Source organism: Phyllobates terribilis, unplaced genomic scaffold (assembly GCF_046119375.1).
Source record: "Phyllobates terribilis strain yellow unplaced genomic scaffold, ASM4611937v1 Scaffold_11__3_contigs__length_659146591, whole genome shotgun sequence".
Taxonomy (NCBI): domain Eukaryota; kingdom Metazoa; phylum Chordata; class Amphibia; order Anura; family Dendrobatidae; genus Phyllobates; species Phyllobates terribilis.
This window is the reverse complement of record NW_027362771.1, coordinates 583871573-583893647: the sequence shown is the minus strand read 5'-3', so window position 1 is coordinate 583893647 and position 22075 is coordinate 583871573. Positions and strand designations below refer to the sequence as shown.

Sequence of the window (22075 nt, the reverse complement as noted above, 5' to 3'; positions counted from 1 at the left end):
TGGGGGTTCCGATTTGCCTTTCTAGCAATCCTACGAGCGTCTCTCACGGAAATTTTGCTTGGTCTTCCAGACCTTATCTTGACCTCCACTGTTCCTGGTAAATGCCATTTCTTAATAACATTTTGAACTGAGGAAAGGGCAACTTGAAAACGCTTTGCTATCTTCTTATATCCTTGTTCTGCTTTGTGGGCCTCCACCATTTTCAGAGTGCTCAGCAGCAGCTTAGAAGAACCCATGGCTGCTGCTCTTTGGCACAAGGTTAGAGGAGGCTGCGTTGTTATAAAGCTGGGAAATTTGCATCGCCTGGCCTTTCCTAACGATGATAGTGAACAAGCCATAACCCTAACAGGTTAATTAAGGTCTGAAATTGTGGCCAAAGTTATCTGAGCACATAAATCTCCAAGGGTGCCCAAACTTTTGCATCGGCCAATGTTCCTTTTTGTAATTTTTAAAATGCAAGAGATGAAAAAAATTTTTTTTTGCCTAAAATACAAAGGAAATGTGTCATTTTTAATTTTAGGCCTTTTAAAGATCATTTCATCTTCAACTTGCTTAACTGTTCACAATAACAGTAATTTTGATCAGGGGTGCACAAACTTTTACATGCCACTGTATAAAATGTTTCTAATTGTACTTCAGTCTCAAATATTTTGCCACGACTGCATAGAAAAAAAAACACACAAAAAATACTTAGCATGAAATGTTCTAGGGAACCTGTCATGTCCCCAGATGCTATTAACCTGCAGATATGGGGATAATCCGCAGGTTCAGAACCTGCTCGGTCGCTGAAAGTGCAGCTACCAGGAGAAAGTGAACTGTATTCCTCCTGAAGCCTTCGGCTGTCAGTCATAGAGGCGTGGATGCAGCTGCTACAGTCACAATGTTGTGAGTGGCACCTTTGGTGACAAAATGAAATTATATTCTCCCTGCAGCTTCGCGCTGTAACAGTCAGTGTGCACAGAGCCGGACGTGTACTGATTGCTCACACCTCCACTCCGATGACCGGAAGCGAACAGCTGCAGGGAAAATCAGGGCTGTGGAGTCGGTAAGACAAATCTCCGACTCCACAGCCCGGCCTCGGTACTGAGCGTGTACATAAAGTGCAGCACAGATTCAGCTCAGCTAAAAGCCAAGACCCTTAGATCAGGAACAGAACAGACGTTTATAGGACTTTTCATAACTTTCCCAAATTCTTATGAAAAAATTTACAGCACATCCTGCATTGTACTACTAAACCCAATTTATTAAGATATTTTAGGAGTCAGTCCATTTTACACCGACTCAAACTCCATAGCCCTGGGAAAAATATAGCTTCATTTTCTCCCTGAAGCCGAGTTACCAATTAGCTGAACATATTTAAAGCCGTATTAACCTGCAGATTCTCACTATATCTACAGGTAAACACATTTTTTTTTACTTTCCGGTTTCCTTTGATGCATTATTTTTACCATATGCGGTGACTCGATGCAAAATTGCACGAATGCCTCCATATTTGTTATGTGACCGGAGGCATTCTATCAGAAAATATGTACGAATAGGAATATATTACTTGTTACGGATGTGGGAATCTCTTGCTGTGCCCTCACTGTTCTACCATAATTGGACATGGCCATAAGAAAATATATATATATATATATATATATGTGCCACCTAGTGGCTTCATCATGACAAACCACTGTGTCCAGAAAATGGGATAACACAAATCTACATACAATGACGGTTGAAATTAGTGGTCAGCAGTGACAAGTCCCCCGCAGTCCTGTGCAAATATTGGCGTCCTGTTCCGCTATGTAGACCAGCAATAACCTCACAATAACCATAAAGCTGCTCATTATAGTAATAGCTGGGATGACCACAAACCGATTACATGATGCGCCCAGCGGGGTGCAGGGACGTTCCAGCACAGCAATTATTATACTGGAGTCATACCGCTATAAAAGCTGTAAGCGGGGACGGGACTGTCCACACGAATATGTACGATGTATCACTCCAGAAGATATCAACCGTCTACCGAGCACACGCGACACTGCTCATCTATGAGGGAACATGGGGTCCGGTGCATTAATAATCAACACATCAGGTATTTGATTTCAAGACCTACAGAGACAGATATTAGCTTATTACTGAATCCCATCACAATCAGGGCCGACAAAATCTACTGTCTGTGGTCAAAGTTACCACATAAACAGTTATATTCTCGTACATAGGGGGCAGTATTATAGTAGTTATATTCTTCTACATAGGAGCAGTATTATAGTAGATATATTCTTGTACATAGGGGCAGTATTATAGTAGTTATATTCTTGTACATAGGAGCAGTATTATAGTAGTTATATTCTTGTACATAGGGACAGTATTATAGTAGTTATATTCTTGTACATAGGGGCAGTATTATAGTAGTTATATTCTTGTACATAGGAGCAGTATTATAGTAGTTATATTCTTGTACATAGGGACAGTATTATAGTAGTTATATTCTTGTACATAGGGGCAGTATTATAGTAGTTATATTCTTGTACATAGGAGCAGTATTATAGTAGTTATATTCTTGTACATAGGGACAGTATTATAGTAGTTATATTCTTGTACATAGGAGCAGTATTATAGTAGTTATATTCTTGTACATAGGGGGCAGTATTATAGTAGTTATATTCTTGTACATAGGAGCAGTATTATAGTAGTTATATTCTTGTACATAGGGGCAGTATTATAGTAGTTATATTCTTGTACATAGGAGCAGTATTATAGTAGTTATATTCTTGTACATAGGGACAGTATTATAGTAGATATATTCTTGTACATAGGAGCAGTATTATAGTAGTTATATTCTTGTACATAGGGAGCAGTATTATTGCAGTTATATCCTTGTACATAGTGGTAGTATTATAGTAGTTATATTCTTGTACATAGGAGCAGTATTATAGTAGTTATATTCTTGTACATAGGAGGCAGTATTATAGTAGTTATATTCTTGTACATAGGGGCAGTATTATAGTAGTTATATTCTTGTACATAGGGGCAGTATTATAGTAGATATATTCTTGTACATAGGGGGCAGTATTATAGTAGTTATATTCTTGTACATAGGGGCAGTATTATAGTAGTTATATTCTTGTACATAGGGGCAGTATTATAGTAGTTATATTCTTGTACATAGGGGGCAGTATTATAGTAGATATATTCTTGTACATAGGGGGCAGTATTATAGTAGTTATATTCTTGTACATAGGAGCAGTATTATAGTAGTTATATTCTTGTACATAGGGGCAGTATTATAGTAGTTATATTCTTGTACATAGGAGCAGTATTATAGTAGTTATATTCTTGTACATAGGAGGCAGTATTATAGTAGATATATTCTTGTACATAGGGGGCAGTATTATAGTAGTTATATTCTTGTACATAGGAGCAGTATTATAGTAGTTATATTCTTGTACATAGGAGCAGTATTATAGTAGTTATATTCTTGTACATAGGGGACAGTATTATAGTAGTTATATTCTTGTACATAGGGGCGGTATTATAGTAGTTATATTCTCATACATAGGGGGCAGTATTATAGTAGTTATATTCTTGTACATAGGGGCGGTATTATAGTAGTTATATTCTCATACATAGGGGGCAGTATTATAGTAGTTATATTCCTGTACATAGGAGGCAGTATTAAGGTAGTCATATTCTTCTACATATCGACAAATTTTAGTGTTTCTTAAAAATCTAAAATTTTATTCATTATAAATTTACAAGTGCAAAATTCACATCAATTAACAAGAAATGTACTGGAATTATAAATGTACATCATCAGCGCTGATGGTTGGCACGTTTGCGGTCCGTGTTTCCTTCCTGCTGACTCCTTATATTGAAGGCAGTAACAGGGCAGTGAATACCAGGTTCGCGCCATTGCAGAGCAACGTCACCATGTTGCAGAGAGAAGAGATACCGTGGTAACGAAAGAAAGATTTGCGCAGGGCTTGGTATTTGGGGTCCTTCTCCCTCAGGCGCTTGTACCCTTCAATGTTGGCGCTCAGCCCGATCTCTGCTCCCAGGCCATGCTCGCGCTCTACGGCCTGCATCCTAAACATGACATTAGTAGTGGCCGGGGAGAACCACCGAGCGTTCAGCGCGGATAGAATGAGCGAGACAAAGAAGAGGCCAATCTGCAAAATATAGAGAAATGAGAAGATGGATGAGAGCGTAGTATAGAGGTAGATGGGGGCTCGAGAGGGTTCAAATACTCCCTCCTATTCCATATAACACAACCAGAGCTACTGGGATGTATGATAGCTGGGGAGGCTCTGCCACAGATTTGGCACTGGGGTCACTCACCTGCACACGCTCAGTGGTGGAGAGAAGCTCCCGCGGGTGATAAGCAGCATAAATAGCCAGGTTCAGGAAGGAGAAGCCCAAGACAATGTGCCCATAGAAGGGGAACAGCTTACTCTGCACCAATCCAAACGTATGGCGAGAGACCCCCCTGATCATTACGAAGCCTACGGAAGGAGCAGAAGGACATGTCACCTACTCATAAGACCGGGGCTAGATGATGACACAGATCACACGGAGAAAGATCGCTCTGTGTCGGTGGTTGGGCCGCATTATCACCTCTAGGGTACCGGGGTGGGCAAGTCACAAAACACCCAACTGATTCTGACTACCTTATCCCAATATCCCAGGAAGGACACCAGTCAGTTATCACTACGCAGCACTGAAGCTGCGGCACAGAGCGATGTTTGGCCACAACCAAAAAGTCTAATGAAAAGCACCACAGTCCGTATGAATACCGGATATACCCTTAGAAGTATGGTACAGAAAAGCTTTAGGGAGCTCTTAAAATATAACTTTTAATTATAAGATATTAAAATAGATTAATTCCACTATAACAACAAAGGTATCAAATGCCGACATGAAACTCAATAATACATGACATATATCAAAAAGGACTCTCCCGGTCTCAGTTAATCAGTTACACAGGGGAATCCCACAAAGAACAAACAAAGAGCCATAGTGCAGTATAAAAAGACATGTATGGATCTCACTCATTCTTCATAGTACCGGAGCCATATTTCTTAAGGGGATTCCTTTTCCAGATGTCTCACAGGTTCAAACAAACTGCCCTGTCGTGCCCCCTGTGAAGACTCCCGCCCTAACAAGGGCAGTACCCAAGTATTTTCCTACCCCACAAAAAATCCCTCCCGACCCGTTTCCTTCTCCAAATGGAGAATTCATCAGGGGAGTGTACTTGCAATAAAGGGGGACACATTTTAGAGTTCAAAATACCCAACTATCAAATAGGAGACACAAAGTGCTGCATTCGTCTCCCTATTTTTTCTGGAGGAGAATGCAGCACTCAGTGTCTCCTATTTGTGTGGCACCACCACTGTGGGAGCTCCTTTACTGGAATTTTTAATCTGCACCTTTTTTTCCCCATTTGATAGATGGGTATTTTGAACTCTAAAATGTATCCCCCTCTATTGCAAGTACACTCCCCTGATGAATTCTCCATTTGGAGAAGAAAACGCGTCGGGAGGGATTTTTCGTGGAGTAGCATAATACTTGGGTACTGCCCTTGTTAGGGCGGGAGTCTTCACAGGGGGCACGACAGGGCAGTTTATTTGAACCTGTGAGACATCTGGAAAAGGAATCCCCTTATGAAATATGGCTCCGGTACCATGAAGAATGGGTGAGATCCATACATGTCTTTTTATACTGCACTATGGCTCTTTGTTTGTTCTTTGTGGGATTCCCCTGTGTAACTGATTAACTGAGACCGGGAGAGTCCTTTTTGATATATGTCATGTATTATTGAGTTTCATGTCGGCATTTGATACCGTTGTTGTTATAGTGGAATCTATTTTCATATCTTATAACACAACCAAAAAGACACCACATGTGACATTCAGCTGGAGTCACCTGCGACAAACGTCACCCAGCACTGCATGCCCCACGATGCCGCCAGCAACAGGAGGTGCGCCACCTTCACCAGGTTTCCGGGATCCCCCTCCGCCACCATCCTGCAGAGAAAGACAGCAATAATCACCATTGGGAACCACATGTGATGATATTTTTTTTCTCATCTTTAAAATTACAAAAAGAATGATGGAAAAGTTTGGGCACCCTGCATGGTTAGTACCTAGTAGCGCCCCCTTTTGCAAGTATCACAGATTGTAAACACTTTTTGTAGCTAGATAAGAGCCTTTCAATTCTTGTTTGAGGGATTTTCATCCTTTCTTCCTTGGGAAATTCTTCCAGTTCTGTGAGATTCCGGGGTCGTCTTGCATGCACTGCTATTTTGAGGTCTTGCCACAGATTTTCAATGATATTCAGATCAGGGGACTGTGAGGGCCATTGTAAAACCTTCAGCTTACGCCTTTTGAGGTCGTCTATTATGGATGTTGACGTACGTTTAGGATCATTATCCATTTATAGAAGCCTCCTGTTTTCATCTTCAGCGTTATGTTTGCATCAAGAATTTGTTGAAATTTCACTGAATCCATTCTTCCCTCTACCCGTGAAATGTTCCCTGTGCCATTGGCTGCAACACAACCCCAAAGCATGATTGATCCATCCCCATGCTTAATGGTTGGCGAGATGTTATTTTCCTGAAATTCTGTGCCCTTTTTTCTCCACACATACCTTTGATGATTGTGACCAAAGAGTTCTATGTTATCCTCATTGGTCTACAGGACTTGTTTCCAAAATGCATGAGGCTTGTTTAGATGTTCTTTTGCATACTTCTGACGCTGAATTTTATGGTGAGGACGCAGGAGAGGTTTTCTTCTGATGACTCTTCCATGAAGAGTCTGCTAAATCTTTCTGAAGGTCTTTTTCAATAAAGTGGGAGTTCTGATTTGCCTCTCTAGCAATCATATGAGCAGCTCTCACTGATATTTTGCTTGGTCTTGCAGACCTTAGCTTGACCTCCACTGTTCCTGGTAACTGCCATTTCTTAATTATAATTCGAACTGAGGAAAGGGCAACTTGAAAACGATTTGCTATCTTCTTATAACCTTCTCCTGCTTTGTGGCCTCCACCATTTTCAGAGTGCTCGGCAGCTGCTTAGAAGAACCCATGGCTGCTGTTTTTTGGCACGAGCTTAGAGGAGGCTGGTTATTATAAAGCTGGGAAACTTGCATCACCTTTCCTAACGATGATAGTGAGCAAGCCATAACCCTAACAGGCTAATTAAGGTCTGAAACCTTGGTCAAAGTTATCTGAGCACACAAATCTCCAAGGGTGCCCAAACTTTTGCATCGGCCCATTTTCCTTTTTGCAATTTTTAAAATGTAAAAAAACGACAAAATATATATATTTTTAGCCTAAAATACAAAGGAAATGTGTAATCTTTGACTTTAGGCCTTTTAGAGATCATTTCATCTTCAACTTGCACAATAACAGTAATTTTGACAAGAAGTGCCCAAACTTTTGCATGCCCCTGTATACAGCGCCTTACCACTGCCATCCTTGGCTTTACTATGGTGCTGCTGACTCATGCAATCATCCTGTAGATAAGGCAGCTGTGTACGGTACAAGAGGCCAGTGTGGGCGGCGTGCGGTCATCTATTCGGGGGCAGCGAGGACAACCTGCACCCCAACATGAGGGCGAAGCCTCCTGTGTTCCCTATCATGACATATAAATGGCAGCCCCCCTACGGCACCTTTAGACCCGCTATATAGTCCATGGCTCCCCCAATTGATCATCAGTGGAGCTTTATTTTCATGGTGGAACAATTCCTTTAAGCAGAACGATCAGCCAGAAGCGCTTGCTGTCACTGAACGTAATCGTCTGTTTCTACAGAGATGGATCCGGCAGCAGCGGCCTGTGCTGACAGGTCCCCGCTGCCTCTGTAGAAGGCTATGGCGCACCCTGAATGTGTCAATTCACTGACAGCAAGCAGAGGCCACTGAGGGATCATAGCCACCAAGTGACTGGACCCTGGCAGGGACATTTTCCACACAGAAAAGGATCAAAGCTCTTTACTTGAAGAGCAAAAAGAAACGCTGTGCTCCAAAAGTTATGAGATGGAGTTCCCCTTTAAGAACAGCCGATCTAATAATGGTATCGATCCCTGGCCTCCTTGTTGACATAGGAAACCATTAGCAGCTTGAGCTGGCGAACTACAAGTCCTAGCAAGCCTGGGTGAGCATTGAATTATGATATAGAACACACAGAAAACGTCATTAGTATAAATACGTGAAGTCACACAGTGATGAGCCGCCCCCTGTACCTGACAATCGTCTGCTTCACGGTCTGAAGGCAGCAGAAAGACTGACGGCGACTTCCGGGTTCTCTGCGAATTCATTATGCCTCATTACGTCATCACACGTTGGTATCTTTTCCCACCAATCGGATACTCGTTGCTCCCTTAGCAACTGTTACTAAGGTGGCGTTGATTATAATATGGACTACGGGATCTCGGCTGAGGCAAAATGATGAATATTTTTTCTGCTCGCGTTCCGAAAAGGAACCACCGCTCCGAGGAGCCGGAGCAGTCATGTCCTCCCGCCTGTGAGCAAATATAGTGCGAGATACCAATACACATCTACACAGGAGGCGCCCAGGAATAGCGACAGGGTTATCCCATCCACAGTGCCCCCATAATAACAGCGACAGCCACAGTGCCCCCATAATGACAGCCACAGTGCCCCCATAATGACAGCCACAGTGCTCCCATAATGACATCCACAGTGCCCCCATAATAACAGCGACAGCCACAGTGCCCCCATAATGACATCCACAGTGCTCCCATAATAACAGTGATATCCACAGTGCCCCCATAATAACAGTGATATCCACAGTGCTCCCATAATAACAGTGATATCCACAGTGCTCCCATAATAACAGTGATATCCACAGTGCCCCCATAATAACAGCGACACCCACAGTGCTCCCATAATAACAGTGACATCCACAGTGCTCCCATAATAACAGTGACATCCACGGTGCCCCCATAATAACAGTGATATCCACAGTGCTCCCATAATAACAGTGATATCCACAGTGCTCCCATAATAACAGCGACATCCACAGTGATCCCCATAATAACAGTGATATCCACAGTGCTCCCATAATAACAGTGATATCCACAGTGCTCCCATAATAACAGCGACATCCACAGTGATCCCCATAATAACAGTGATATCCACAGTGCTCCCATAATAACAGTGATATCCACAGTGCTCCCATAATAACAGTGACATCCACAGTGCTCCCATAATAACAGTGACATCCACAGTGCTCCCATAATAACAGTGATATCCACAGTGCTCCCATAATAACAGTGACATCCACAGTGCTCCCATAATAACAGTGACATCCACAGTGCCCCCATAATAACAGTGATATCCACAGTGCTCCCATAATAACAGTGATATCCACAGTGCCTCCATAATAACAGTGATATCCACAGTGCTCCCATAATAACAGTGACATCCACAGTGCTCCCATAATAACAGTGATATCCACAGTGCCCCCATAATAACAGTGATATCCACAGTGCTCCCATAATAACAGTGACATCCACAGTGCTCCCATAATAACAGCGATATCCACAGTGCTCCCATAATAACAGTGATATCCACAGTGCCCCCATAATAACAGTGATATCCACAGTGCTCCCATAATAACAGTGATATCCACAGTGCCCCCATAATAACAGTGATATCCACAGTGCTCCCATAATAACAGTGATATCCACTGTGCTCCCATAATAACAGTGATATCCACAGTGCTCCCATAATAACAGTGATATCCACTGTGCTCCCATAATAACAGTGACATCCACAGTGCCCCCATAATAACAGTGATATCCACAGTGCCCCCATAATAACAGTGATATCCACAGTGCTCCCATAATAACAGTGATATCCACAGTGCCTCCATAATAACAGTGATATCCACAGTGCTCCCATAATAACAGTGATATCCACAGTGCTCCCATAATAACAGTGATATCCACAGTGCCTCCATAATAACAGTGATATCCACAGTGCTCCCATAATAACAGTGACATCCACAGTGCTCCCATAATAACAGTGACATCCACAGTGCTCCCATAATAACAGTGATATCCACAGTGCCTCCATAATAACAGTGACATCCACTGTCCCCCCATAATAACAGTGATATCCACAGTGCCTCCATAATAACAGTGATATCCACAGTGCTCCCATAATAACAGTGACATCCACAGTGCCCCCATAATAACAGTGATATCCACAGTGCTCCCATAATAACAGTGATATCCACAGTGCTCCCATAATAACAGCAACATCCACAGTGCTCCCATAATAACAGTGATATCCACAGTACTCCCATAATAACAGTGACATCCACAGTGCTCCCATAATAACAGTGATATCCACAGTGCCCCCATAATAACAGTGATATCCACAGTGCACCCATAATAACAGTGATATCCACAGTACTCCCATAATAACAGTGATATCCACAGTGCTCCCATAATAACAGTGATATCCACAGTGCCCCCATAATAACAGTGATATCCACAGTGCACCCATAATAACAGTGATATCCACAGTACTCCCATAATAACAGTGACATCCACAGTGCTCCCATAATAACAGTGATATCCACAGTGCTCCCATAATAACAGTGACATCCACAGTGCTCCCATAATAACAGTGATATCCACAGTGCTCCCATAATAACAGTGATATCCACAGTGCTCCCATAATAACAGTGATATCCACAGTGCTCCCATAATAACAGTGATATCCACAGTGCTCCCATAATAACAGTGACATCCACAGTGCTCCCATAATAACAGTGATATCCACAGTGCTCCCATAATAACAGTGATATCCACAGTGCTCCCATAATAACAGTGACATCCACAGTGCTCCCATAATAACAGTGATATCCACAGTGCTCCCATAATAACAGTGACATCCACAGTGCTCCCATAATAACAGTGATATCCACAGTGCTCCCATAATAACAGTGACATCCACGGTGCTCCCATAATAACAGTGATATCCACAGTGCTCCCATAATAACAGTGACATCCACGGTGCTCCCATAATAACAGTGATATCCACAGTGCTCCCATAATAACAGTGATATCCACAGTGCTCCCATAATAACAGTGATATCCACAGTGCTCCCATAATAACAGTGATATCCACAGTGCTCCCATAATAACAGTGACATCCACAGTGCTCCCATAATAACAGTGATATCCACAGTACTCCCATAATAACAGCGATATCCACAGTGCTCCCATAATAACAGTGATATCCACAGTGCTCCCATAATAACAGTGATATACACAGTGCCCCCATAATAACAGTGACATCCACAGTGCCCCATAATAACAGTGACATCCACAGTACTCCCATAATAACAGTGATATCCACAGTGCCCCCATAATAACAGTGACATCCACAGTGCCCCATAATAACAGTGACATCCACAGTGCCCCCATAATAACAGTGATATCCACAGTGCTCCCATAATAACAGTGATATCCACAGTGCTCCATAATAACAGTGATATCCACAGTGCCCCCATAATAACAGTGACATCCACAGTGCCCCATAATAACAGTGACATCCACAGTGCTCCCATAATAACAGCGATATCCACAGTGCTCCCATAATAACAGCGACATCCACAGTGCCCCCATAATTACAGCGACATCCACAGTGCCCCCATAATAACAGTGATATTCACAGTGCCCCCATAATAACAGTGACATCCACAGTGCCCCCATAATAACAGCGACATCCACAGTGCAACCATAACAACAGTGATATCCACAGTGCTCCCATAATAACAGTGATATCCACAGTGCTCCCATAATAACAGTGATATCCACAGTGCTCCCATAATAACAGTGATATCCACAGTGCTCCCATAATAACAGTGATATCCACAGTGCTCCCATAATAACAGTGACATCCACAGTGCTCCCATAATAACAGCGACATCCACAGTGCCCCCATAATAACAGCGACATCCACAGTGCCCCCATAATAACAGTGATATCCACAGTGCCCCCATAATAACAGTGATATCCACAGTGCTCCCATAATAACAGTGATATCCACAGTGCCCCCATAATAACAGCGACATCCACAGTGCTCCCATAATAACAGTGATATCCACAGTGCCCCCATAATGACATCCACAGTGCCCCCATAATAACAGCGACAGCCACAGTGCCCCCATAATGACATCCACAGTGCCCCCATAATAACAGCAACATCCACAGTGCTCCCATAATAACAGTGATATCCACAGTACTCCCATAATAACAGTGATATCCACAGTGCTCCCATAATAACAGTGACATCCACAGTGCTCCCATAATAACAGTGATATCCACAGTACTCCCATAATAACAGTGATATCCACAGTACTCCCATAATAACAGTGATATCCACAGTGCTTCCATAATAACAGTGATATCCACAGTGCCCTCATAATAACAGCGACATCCACAGTGCCCCATAATAACAGTGACATCCACAGTGCTCCCATAATAACAGTGATATCCACAGTACTCCCATAATAACAGTGATATCCACAGTGCTCCCATAATAACAGTGATATCCACAGTACTCCCATAATAACAGTGATATCCACAGTGCTCCCATAATAACAGTGACATCCACAGTGCCCCCATAATAACAGTGACATCCACAGTGCTCCCATAATAACAGTGATATCCACAGTGCTCCCATAATAACAGTGATATCCACAGTGCTCCCATAATAACAGTGACATCCACAGTGCTCCCATAATAACAGTGATATCCACAGTGCTCCCATAATAACAGTGACATCCACAGTGCTCCCATAATAACAGTGATATCCACAGTGCCCCCATAATAACAGTGACATCCACAGTGCTCCCATAATAACAGCGATATCCACAGTGCTCCCATAATAACAGCAATATCCACAGTGCTCCCATAATAACAGCGACATCCACAGTGCCTCCATAATAACAGCGACATCCACAGTGCCCCCATAATAACAGTGACATCCACAGTGCCCCACAATAACAGTGACATCCACAGTGCTCCCATAATAACAGCGATATCCACAGTGCTCCCATAATAACAGCGACATCCACAGTGCCCCCATAATTACAGCGACATCCACAGTGCCCCCATAATAACAGTGATATCCACAGTGCCCCCATAATAATAGTGACATCCACAGTGCTCCCATAATAACAGCGACATCCACAGTGCAACCATAATAACAGTGATATCCACAGTGCTCCCATAATAACAGTGATATCCACAGTGCCCCCATAATAACAGTGACATCCACAGTGCTCCAATAATAACAGTGATATCCACAGTGCCCCCATAATAACAGCGACATCCACAGTGCTCCCATAATAACAGTGATATCCACAGTGCCCCCATAATAACAGTGATATCCACAGTGCTCCCATAATAACAGTGATATCCACAGTGCCCCCATAATAACAGTGATATCCACAGTGCCCCCATAATAACAGCGATATCCACAGTGCCCCCATAATAACAGCGATATACACAGTGCTCCCATAATAACAGTGATATCCACAGTGCTCCCATAATAACAGTGATATCCACAGTGCCCCCATAATAACAGCGATATCCACAGTGCCCCCATAATAACAGCGACATCCACAGTGCTCCCATAATAACAGTGACATCCACAGTGCCCCCATAATAACAGTGATATCCACAGTGCTCCCATAATAACAGTGATATCCACAGTGCTCCCATAATAACAGTGATATCCACAGTGCCCCCATAATAACAGCGATATCCACAGTGCTCCCATAATAACAGCGATATCCACAGTGCTCCCATAATAACAGCGACATCCACAGTGCCCCCATAATTACAGCGACATCCACAGTGCCCCCATAATAACAGTGATATCCACAGTGCCCCCATAATAACAGTGACATCCACAGTGCTCCCATAATAACAGCGACATCCACAGTGCCCCCATAATAACAGTGATATCCACAGTGCCCCCATAATAACAGTGATATCCACAGTGCCCCCATAATAACAGCGACATCCACAGTGCCCCCATAATAACAGTGATATCCACAGTGCCCCCATAATAAAAGTGATATCCACAGTGCTCCCATAATAACAGTGATATCCACAGTGCCCCCATAATAACAGTGATATCCACAGTGCTCCCATAATAACAGTGATATCCACAGTGCTCCCATAATAACAGTGACATCCACAGTGCTCCCATAATAACAGCGACATCCACAGTGCCCCCATAATAACAGCGACATCCACAGTGCCCCCATAATAACAGTGATATCCACAGTGCCCCCATAATAACAGTGATATCCACAGTGCTCCCATAATAACAGTGATATCCACAGTGCCCCCATAATAACAGCGACATCCACAGTGCTCCCATAATAACAGCGACATCCACAGTGCTCCCATAATAACAGTGATATCCACAGTGCCCCCATAATAACAGTGATATCCACAGTGCTCCCATAATAACAGTGATATCCACAGTGCCCCCATAATAACAGTGACATCCACAGTGCCCCCATAATAACAGTGATATCCACAGTGCCCCCATAATAACAGTGATATCCACAGTGCCCCCATAATAACAGCGATATACACAGTGCTCCCATAATAACAGTGATATCCACAGTGCTCCCATAATAACAGTGATATCCACAGTGCCCCCATAATAACAGCGACATCCACAGTGCTCCCATAATAACAGTGATATCCACAGTGCTCCCATAATAACAGTGATATCCACAGTGCCCCCATAATAACAGTGACATCCACAGTGCTCCCATAATAACAGTGATATCCACAGTGCTCCCATAATAACAGTGATATCCACAGTGCCCCCATAATAACAGTGATATCCACAGTGCTCCCATAATAACAGTGACATCCACAGTGCTCCCATAATAACAGTGACATCCACAGTGCCCCCATAATAACAGTGACATCCACAGTGCTCCCATAATAACAGTGATATCCACAGTGCCCCATAATAACAGTGATATCCACAGTGCCCCATAATAACAGCGATATCCACAGTGCCCCATAATAACAGCGATATCCACAGTGCTCCCATAATAACAGTGACATCCACAGTGCTCCCATAATAACAGTGATATCCACAGTGCTCCCATAATAACAGAGACATCCACAGTGCTCCCATAATAACAGTGATATCCACAGTGCCCCATAATAACAGTGATATCCACAGTGCCCCATAATAACAGCGATATCCACAGTGCTCCCATAATAACAGTGACATCCACAGTGCTCCCATAATAACAGTGACATCCACACTGCTCCCATAATAACAGTGACATCCACAGTGCTCCCATAATAACAGTGATATCCACAGTGCCCCATAATAACAGCGATATCCACAGTGCTCCCATAATAACAGTGACATCCACAGTGCTCCCATAATAACAGTGATATCCACAGTGCTCCCATAATAACAGAGACATCCACAGTGCTCCCATAATAACAGTGATATCCACAGTGCCCCATAATAACAGTGATATCCACAGTGCCCCATAATAACAGCGATATCCACAGTGCTCCCATAATAACAGTGACATCCACAGTGCTCCCATAATAACAGTGATATCCACAGTGCCCCATAATAACAGTGACATCCACAGTGCTCCCATAATAACAGTGATATCCACAGTGCCCCATAATAACAGTGATATCCACAGTGCTCCCATAATAACAGTGACATCCACAGTGCTCCCATAATAACAGTGATATCCACAGTGCCCCATAATAACAGCGATATCCACAGTGCTCCCATAATAACAGTGACATCCACAGTGCTCCCATAATAACAGTGACATCCACAGTGCTCCCATAATATCAGTGACATCCACAGTGCTCCCATAATAACAGTGACATCCACAGTGCTCCCATAATAACAGAGACATCCACAGTGCTCCCATAATAACAGTGATATCCACAGTGCTCCCATAATAACAGTGATATCCACAGTGCCCCCATAATAACAGTGATATCCACAGTGCCCCCATAATAACAGTGATATCCACAGTGCCCCATAATAACAGCGATATCCACAGTGCTCCCATAATAACAGTGATATCCACAGTGCCCCCATAATAACAGTGATATCCACAGTGCCCCATAATAACAGTGACATCCACAGTGCTCCCATAATAACAGTGATATCCACAGTGCCCCATAATAACAGTGATATCCACAGTGCTCCCATAATAACAGTGATATCCACAGTGCTCCCATAATAACAGCGACATCCACAGTGCTCCCATAATAACAGTGACATCCACAGTGCTCCCATAATATCAGTGACATCCACAGTGCTCCCATAATAACAGTGACATCCACAGTGCTCCCATAATAACAGAGACATCCACAGTGCTCCCATAATAACAGCGATATCCACAGTGCTCCCATAATAACAGTGACATCCACAGTGCTCCCATAATAACAGTGATATCCACAGTGCTCCCATAATAACAGTGATATCCACAGTGCTCCCATAATAACAGTGACATCCACAGTGCTCCCATAATAACAGTGATATCCACAGTGCTCCCATAATAACAGTGACATCCACAGTGCTCCCATAATAACAGTGATATCCACAGTGCTCCCATAATAACAGCGATATCCACAGTGCCCCATAATAACAGCGATATCCACAGTGCTCCCATAATAACAGTGACATCCACAGTGCTCCCATAATAACAGTGATATCCACAGTGCTCCCATAATAACAGTGATATCCACAGTGCCCCCATAATAACAGTGACATCCACAGTGCCTCCATAATAACAGTGATATCCACAGTGCTCCCATAATAACAGTGACATCCACAGTGCTCCCATAATAACAGTGACATCCACAGTGCTCCCATAATAACAGTGATATCCACAGTGCCCCCATAATAACAGTGATATCCACAGTGCTCCCATAATAACAGTGATATCCACAGTGCTCCCATAATAACAGTGACATCCACAGTGCTCCCATAATAACAGTGATATCCACAGTGCCCCATAATAACAGTGATATCCACAGTGCTCCCATAATAACAGTGACATCCACAGTGCTCCCATAATAACAGTGACATCCACAGTGCCCCCATAATAACAGTGATATCCACAGTGCTCCCATAATAACAGTGATATCCACAGTGCCCCCATAATAACAGTGATATCCACAGTGCCCCCATAATAACAGTGATATCCACAGTGCTCCCATAATAACAGTGATATCCACAGTGCCCCCATAATAACAGTGATATCCACAGTGCCCCCATAGTAACAGCGATATCCACAGTGCTCCCATAATAACACTGATACCCACAGTGCTCCCATAATAACAGTGATATCCACAGTGCCCCCATAATAACAGTGATATCCACAGTGCCCCCATAATAACAGTGATATCCACAGTGCTCCCATAATAACAGTGATATCCACAGTGCTCCCATAATAACAGCGACATCCACAGTGCCCCCATAATAACAGCGACATCCACAGTGCCCCCATAATAACAGCGACATCCACAGTGCCCCCATAATAACAGCGATATCCACAGTGCCCCCATAACAACAGCGACATCCACAGTGCCCCCATAATAACAGTGATATCCACAGTGCTCCCATAATAACAGCGACATCCACAGTGCCCCCATAATAACAGTGATATCCACAGTGCTCCCATAATAACAGTGACATCCACAGTGCCCCCATAATAACAGTGATATCCACAGTGCTCCCATAATAACAGTGACATCCACAGTGCCCCCATAATTACAGCGACATCCACAGTGCCCCCATAATTACAGCGACATCCACAGTGCCCCCATAATTACAGCGACATCCTCAGTGCCCCCATAATTACAGCGACATCCACAGTGCCCCCATAATTACAGCGACATCCACAGTGCCCCCATAATTACAGCGACATCCACAGTGCCCCCATAATTACAGCGACATCCACAGTGCCCCCATAATTACAGCGACATCCACAGTGCCCCCATAATTACAGCGACATCCACAGTGCCCCCATAATTACAGCGACATCCTCAGTGCCCCCATAATTACAGCGACATCCACAGTGCCCCCATAATTACAGCGACATCCACAGTGCCCCCATAATTACAGCGACATCCACAGTGCCCCCATAATAACAGCGACAGCCACAGTGCCCCCATAATAACAGCGACCGCCACAGTGCCCCCATAAAAACAGCGACATCCACAGTGCCCCCATAATGCCAGTGATATCCACAGTGCATCCATAATAACAGTGATATCCACAGTGCTCCCATAATAACAGTGATATCCACAGTGCCCCCATAATAACAGTGATATCCACAGTGCCCCCATAATAACAGCGATATCCACAGTGCCCCCATAATAACAGCGACATCCACAGTGCCCCCATAACAGCGATATCCACAGTGCTCCCATAATAACAGCGATATCCACAGTGCTCCCATAATAACAGCGATATCCACAGTGCCCCCATAATAACAGCGATATCCACAGTGCCCCCATAATAACAGCGATATCCACAGTGCCCCCATAATAACAGCGATATCCACAGTGCCCCCATAATAACAGTGACATCCACAGTGCCCCCATAATAACAGTGATATCCACAGTGCCCCCATAATAACAGTGATATCCACAGTGCCCCCATAATAACAGTGATATCCACAGTGCCCCCATAATAACAGTGACATCCACAGTGCCCCCATAATAACAGCGATATCCACAGTGCCCCTATAATAACAGCGACATCCACAGTGCCCCCATAATAACAGCGACATCCACAGTGCTCCCATAATAACAGTGATATCCACAGTGCCCCCATAATAACAGCGATATCCACAGTGCCCCCATAATAACAGCGACATCCACAGTGCCCCCATAATAACAGCGATATCCACAGTGCCCCCATAATAACAGCGATATCCACAGTGCCCCCATAATAACAGCGGCATCCACAGTGCCCCCATAATAACAGTGATATCCACAGTGCCCCCATAATAACAGCGATATCCACAGTGCCCCCATAATAACAGCGATATCCACAGTGCCCCCATAATAACAGCGATATCCACAGTGCCCCCATAATAACAGTGACATCCACAGTGCCCCCATAATAACAGTGATATCCACAGTGCCCCCATAATAACAGTGATATCCACAGTGCCCCCATAATAACAGTGATATCCACAGTGCCCCCATAATAACAGTGACATCCACAGTGCCCCCATAATAACAGTGATATCCACAGTGCTCCCATAATAACAGCGATATCCACAGTGCCCCCATAATAACAGCGACATCCACAGTGCCCCCATAATAACAGCGACATCCACAGTGCTCCCATAATAACAGTGATATCCACAGTGCCCCCATAATAACAGCGATATCCACAGTGCCCCCATAATAACAGCGACATCCACAGTGCCCCCATAATAACAGTGATATCCACAGTGCCCCCATAATAACAGCGACATCCACAGTGCTCCCATAATAACAGTGATATCCACAGTGCCCCCATAATAACAGCGATATTCACAGTGCCCCCATAATAACAGCGACATCCACAGTGCCCCCATAATAACAGTGATATCCACAGTGCCCCCATAATAACAGTGACATCCACAGTGCCCCCATAATAACAGTGATATCCACAGTGCCCCCATAATAACAGTGACATCCACAGTGCTCCCATAATAACAGTGATATCCACAGTGCCTCCATAATAACAGTGACATCCACAGTGCTCCCATAATAACAGCGACATCCACAGTGCCCCCATAATAACAGCGATATCCACAGTGCCCCCATAACAACAGCGACATCCACAGTGCTCCCATAATAACAGTGATATCCACAGTGTCCCCATAATAACAGTGATATCCACAGTGCCCCCATAATAACAGCGACATCCACAGTGCCCCCATAATAACAGTGATATCCACAGTGCCCCCATAATAACAGTGACATCCACAGTGCCCCCATAATAACAGTGACATCCACAGTGCCCCCATAATAACAGTGATATCCACAGTGCTCCCATAATAACAGTGATATCCACAGTGCCCCCATAATAACAGTGACATCCACAGTGCTCCCATAATAACAGTGATATCCACAGTGCCCCCATAATAACAGTGACATCCACAGTGCCCCCATAATAACAGTGATATCCACAGTGCCCCCATAATAACAGTGATATCCACAGTGCCCCCATAATAACAGTGATATCCACAGTGCTCCCATAATGACAGTGATATCCACAGTGCCCCCATAATAACAGTGACATCCACAGTGCCCCCATAATAACAGTGACATCCACAGTGCCCCCATAATAACAGTGATATCCACAGTGCTCCCATAATAACAGTGACATCCACAGTGCTCCCATAATAACAGTGACATCCACAGTGCCCCCATAATAACAGTGATATCCACAGTGCCCCCATAATAACAGTGATATCCACAGTGCTCCCATAATAACAGTGACATCCACAGTGCCCCCATAATAACAGTGATATCCACAGTGCTCCCATAATAACAGTGACATCCACAGTGCCCCCATAATAACAGTGATATCCACAGTGCTCCCATAATAACAGTGATATCCACAGTGCCCCCATAATAACAGTGATATCCACAGTGCCCCCATAATAACAGTGACATCCACAGTGCTCCCATAATAACAGTGATATCCACAGTGTCCCCATAATAACAGTGACATCCACAGTGCCCCCATAATAACAGTGATATCCACAGTGCTCCCATAATAACAGTGACATCCACAGTGCTCCCATAATAACAGTGACATCCACAGTGCCCCCATAATAACAGTGACATCCACAGTGCTCCCATAATAACAGTGACATCCACAGTGCTCCCATAATAACAGTGACATCCACAGTGCCCCCATAATAACAGCGATATCCACAGTGCTCCCATAATAACAGCGACATCCACAGTGCTGCCATAATAACAGCGACATCCACAGTGCCCCCATAATAACAGCGACATCCACAGTGCTCCCATAATAACAGCGACATCCACAGTGCCCCCATAATAACAGCGACATCCACAGTGCTCCCATAATAACAGCGATATCCACAGTGCTCCCATAATAACAGTGATATCCACAGTGCCCCCATAATAAGAGCGATATCCACAGTGCCCCCATAATAACAGTGATATCCACAGTGCCCCATAATAACAGTGATATCCACAGTGCCCCCATAATAACAGTGACATCCACAGTGCCCCCATAATAACAGTGATATCCACAGTGCCCCCATAATAACAGTGATATCCACAGTGCCCCCATAATAACAGCGATATCCACAGTGTCCCCATAATAACAGCGATATCCAGAGTGCTCCCATAATAACAGTGACATTCTCAGTGCTCCCATAATAACAGTGACATTCACAGTGCCCCCATAATAACAGTGACATCCACAGTGCTCCCATAATAACAGCGACATCCACAGTGCCCCCATAATAACAGCGACATCCACAGTGCCCCCATAATAACAGCGATATCCACAGTGCTCCCATAATAACAGCGATATCCACAGTGCCCCCATAACAACAGCGACATCCACAGTGCCACCATAATAACAGTGATATCCACAGTGCCCCCATAATAACAGTGACATCCACAGTGCTCCCATAATAACAGTGACATCCACAGTGCTCCCATAATAACAGTGACATCCACAGTGCTCCCATAATAACAGTGACATCCACAGTGCTCCCATAATAACAGTGACATCCACAGTGCCCCATAATAACAGTGATATCCACAGTGCCCCCATAATAACAGTGATATCCACAGTGCTCCCATAATAACAGCGATATCCACAGTGCTCCCATAATAATAGTGATATCCACAGTGCCCCCATAATAACAGTGATATCCACAGTGCTCCCATAATAACAGTGACACCCACAGTGCCCCCATAATAACAGTGACATCCACAGTGCCCCATAATAACAGTGATATCCACAGTGCTCC

At 43.9% G+C, this 22075-nt stretch overlaps 1 protein-coding gene across 1 annotated transcript; it reads right to left on the bottom strand.

The window, feature by feature from the left end:
* Positions 1 to 3697: 3697 nt before the first annotated feature.
* TMEM205 (transmembrane protein 205) lies at positions 3698 to 8375 on the bottom strand. The gene is made up of 4 exons (XM_073650959.1): positions 8226 to 8375; positions 5911 to 6011; positions 4327 to 4490; positions 3698 to 4157 (listed from the first exon to the last, which is right to left on the bottom strand). The coding sequence occupies exons 2-4, from the start codon at positions 6008 to 6010 to the stop codon at positions 3855 to 3857; spliced, it is 567 nt and encodes a 188-aa protein (XP_073507060.1). The 5' UTR covers position 6011; positions 8226 to 8375; the 3' UTR covers positions 3698 to 3854.
* Between the last annotated feature and the right edge of the window lie 13700 nt (positions 8376 to 22075).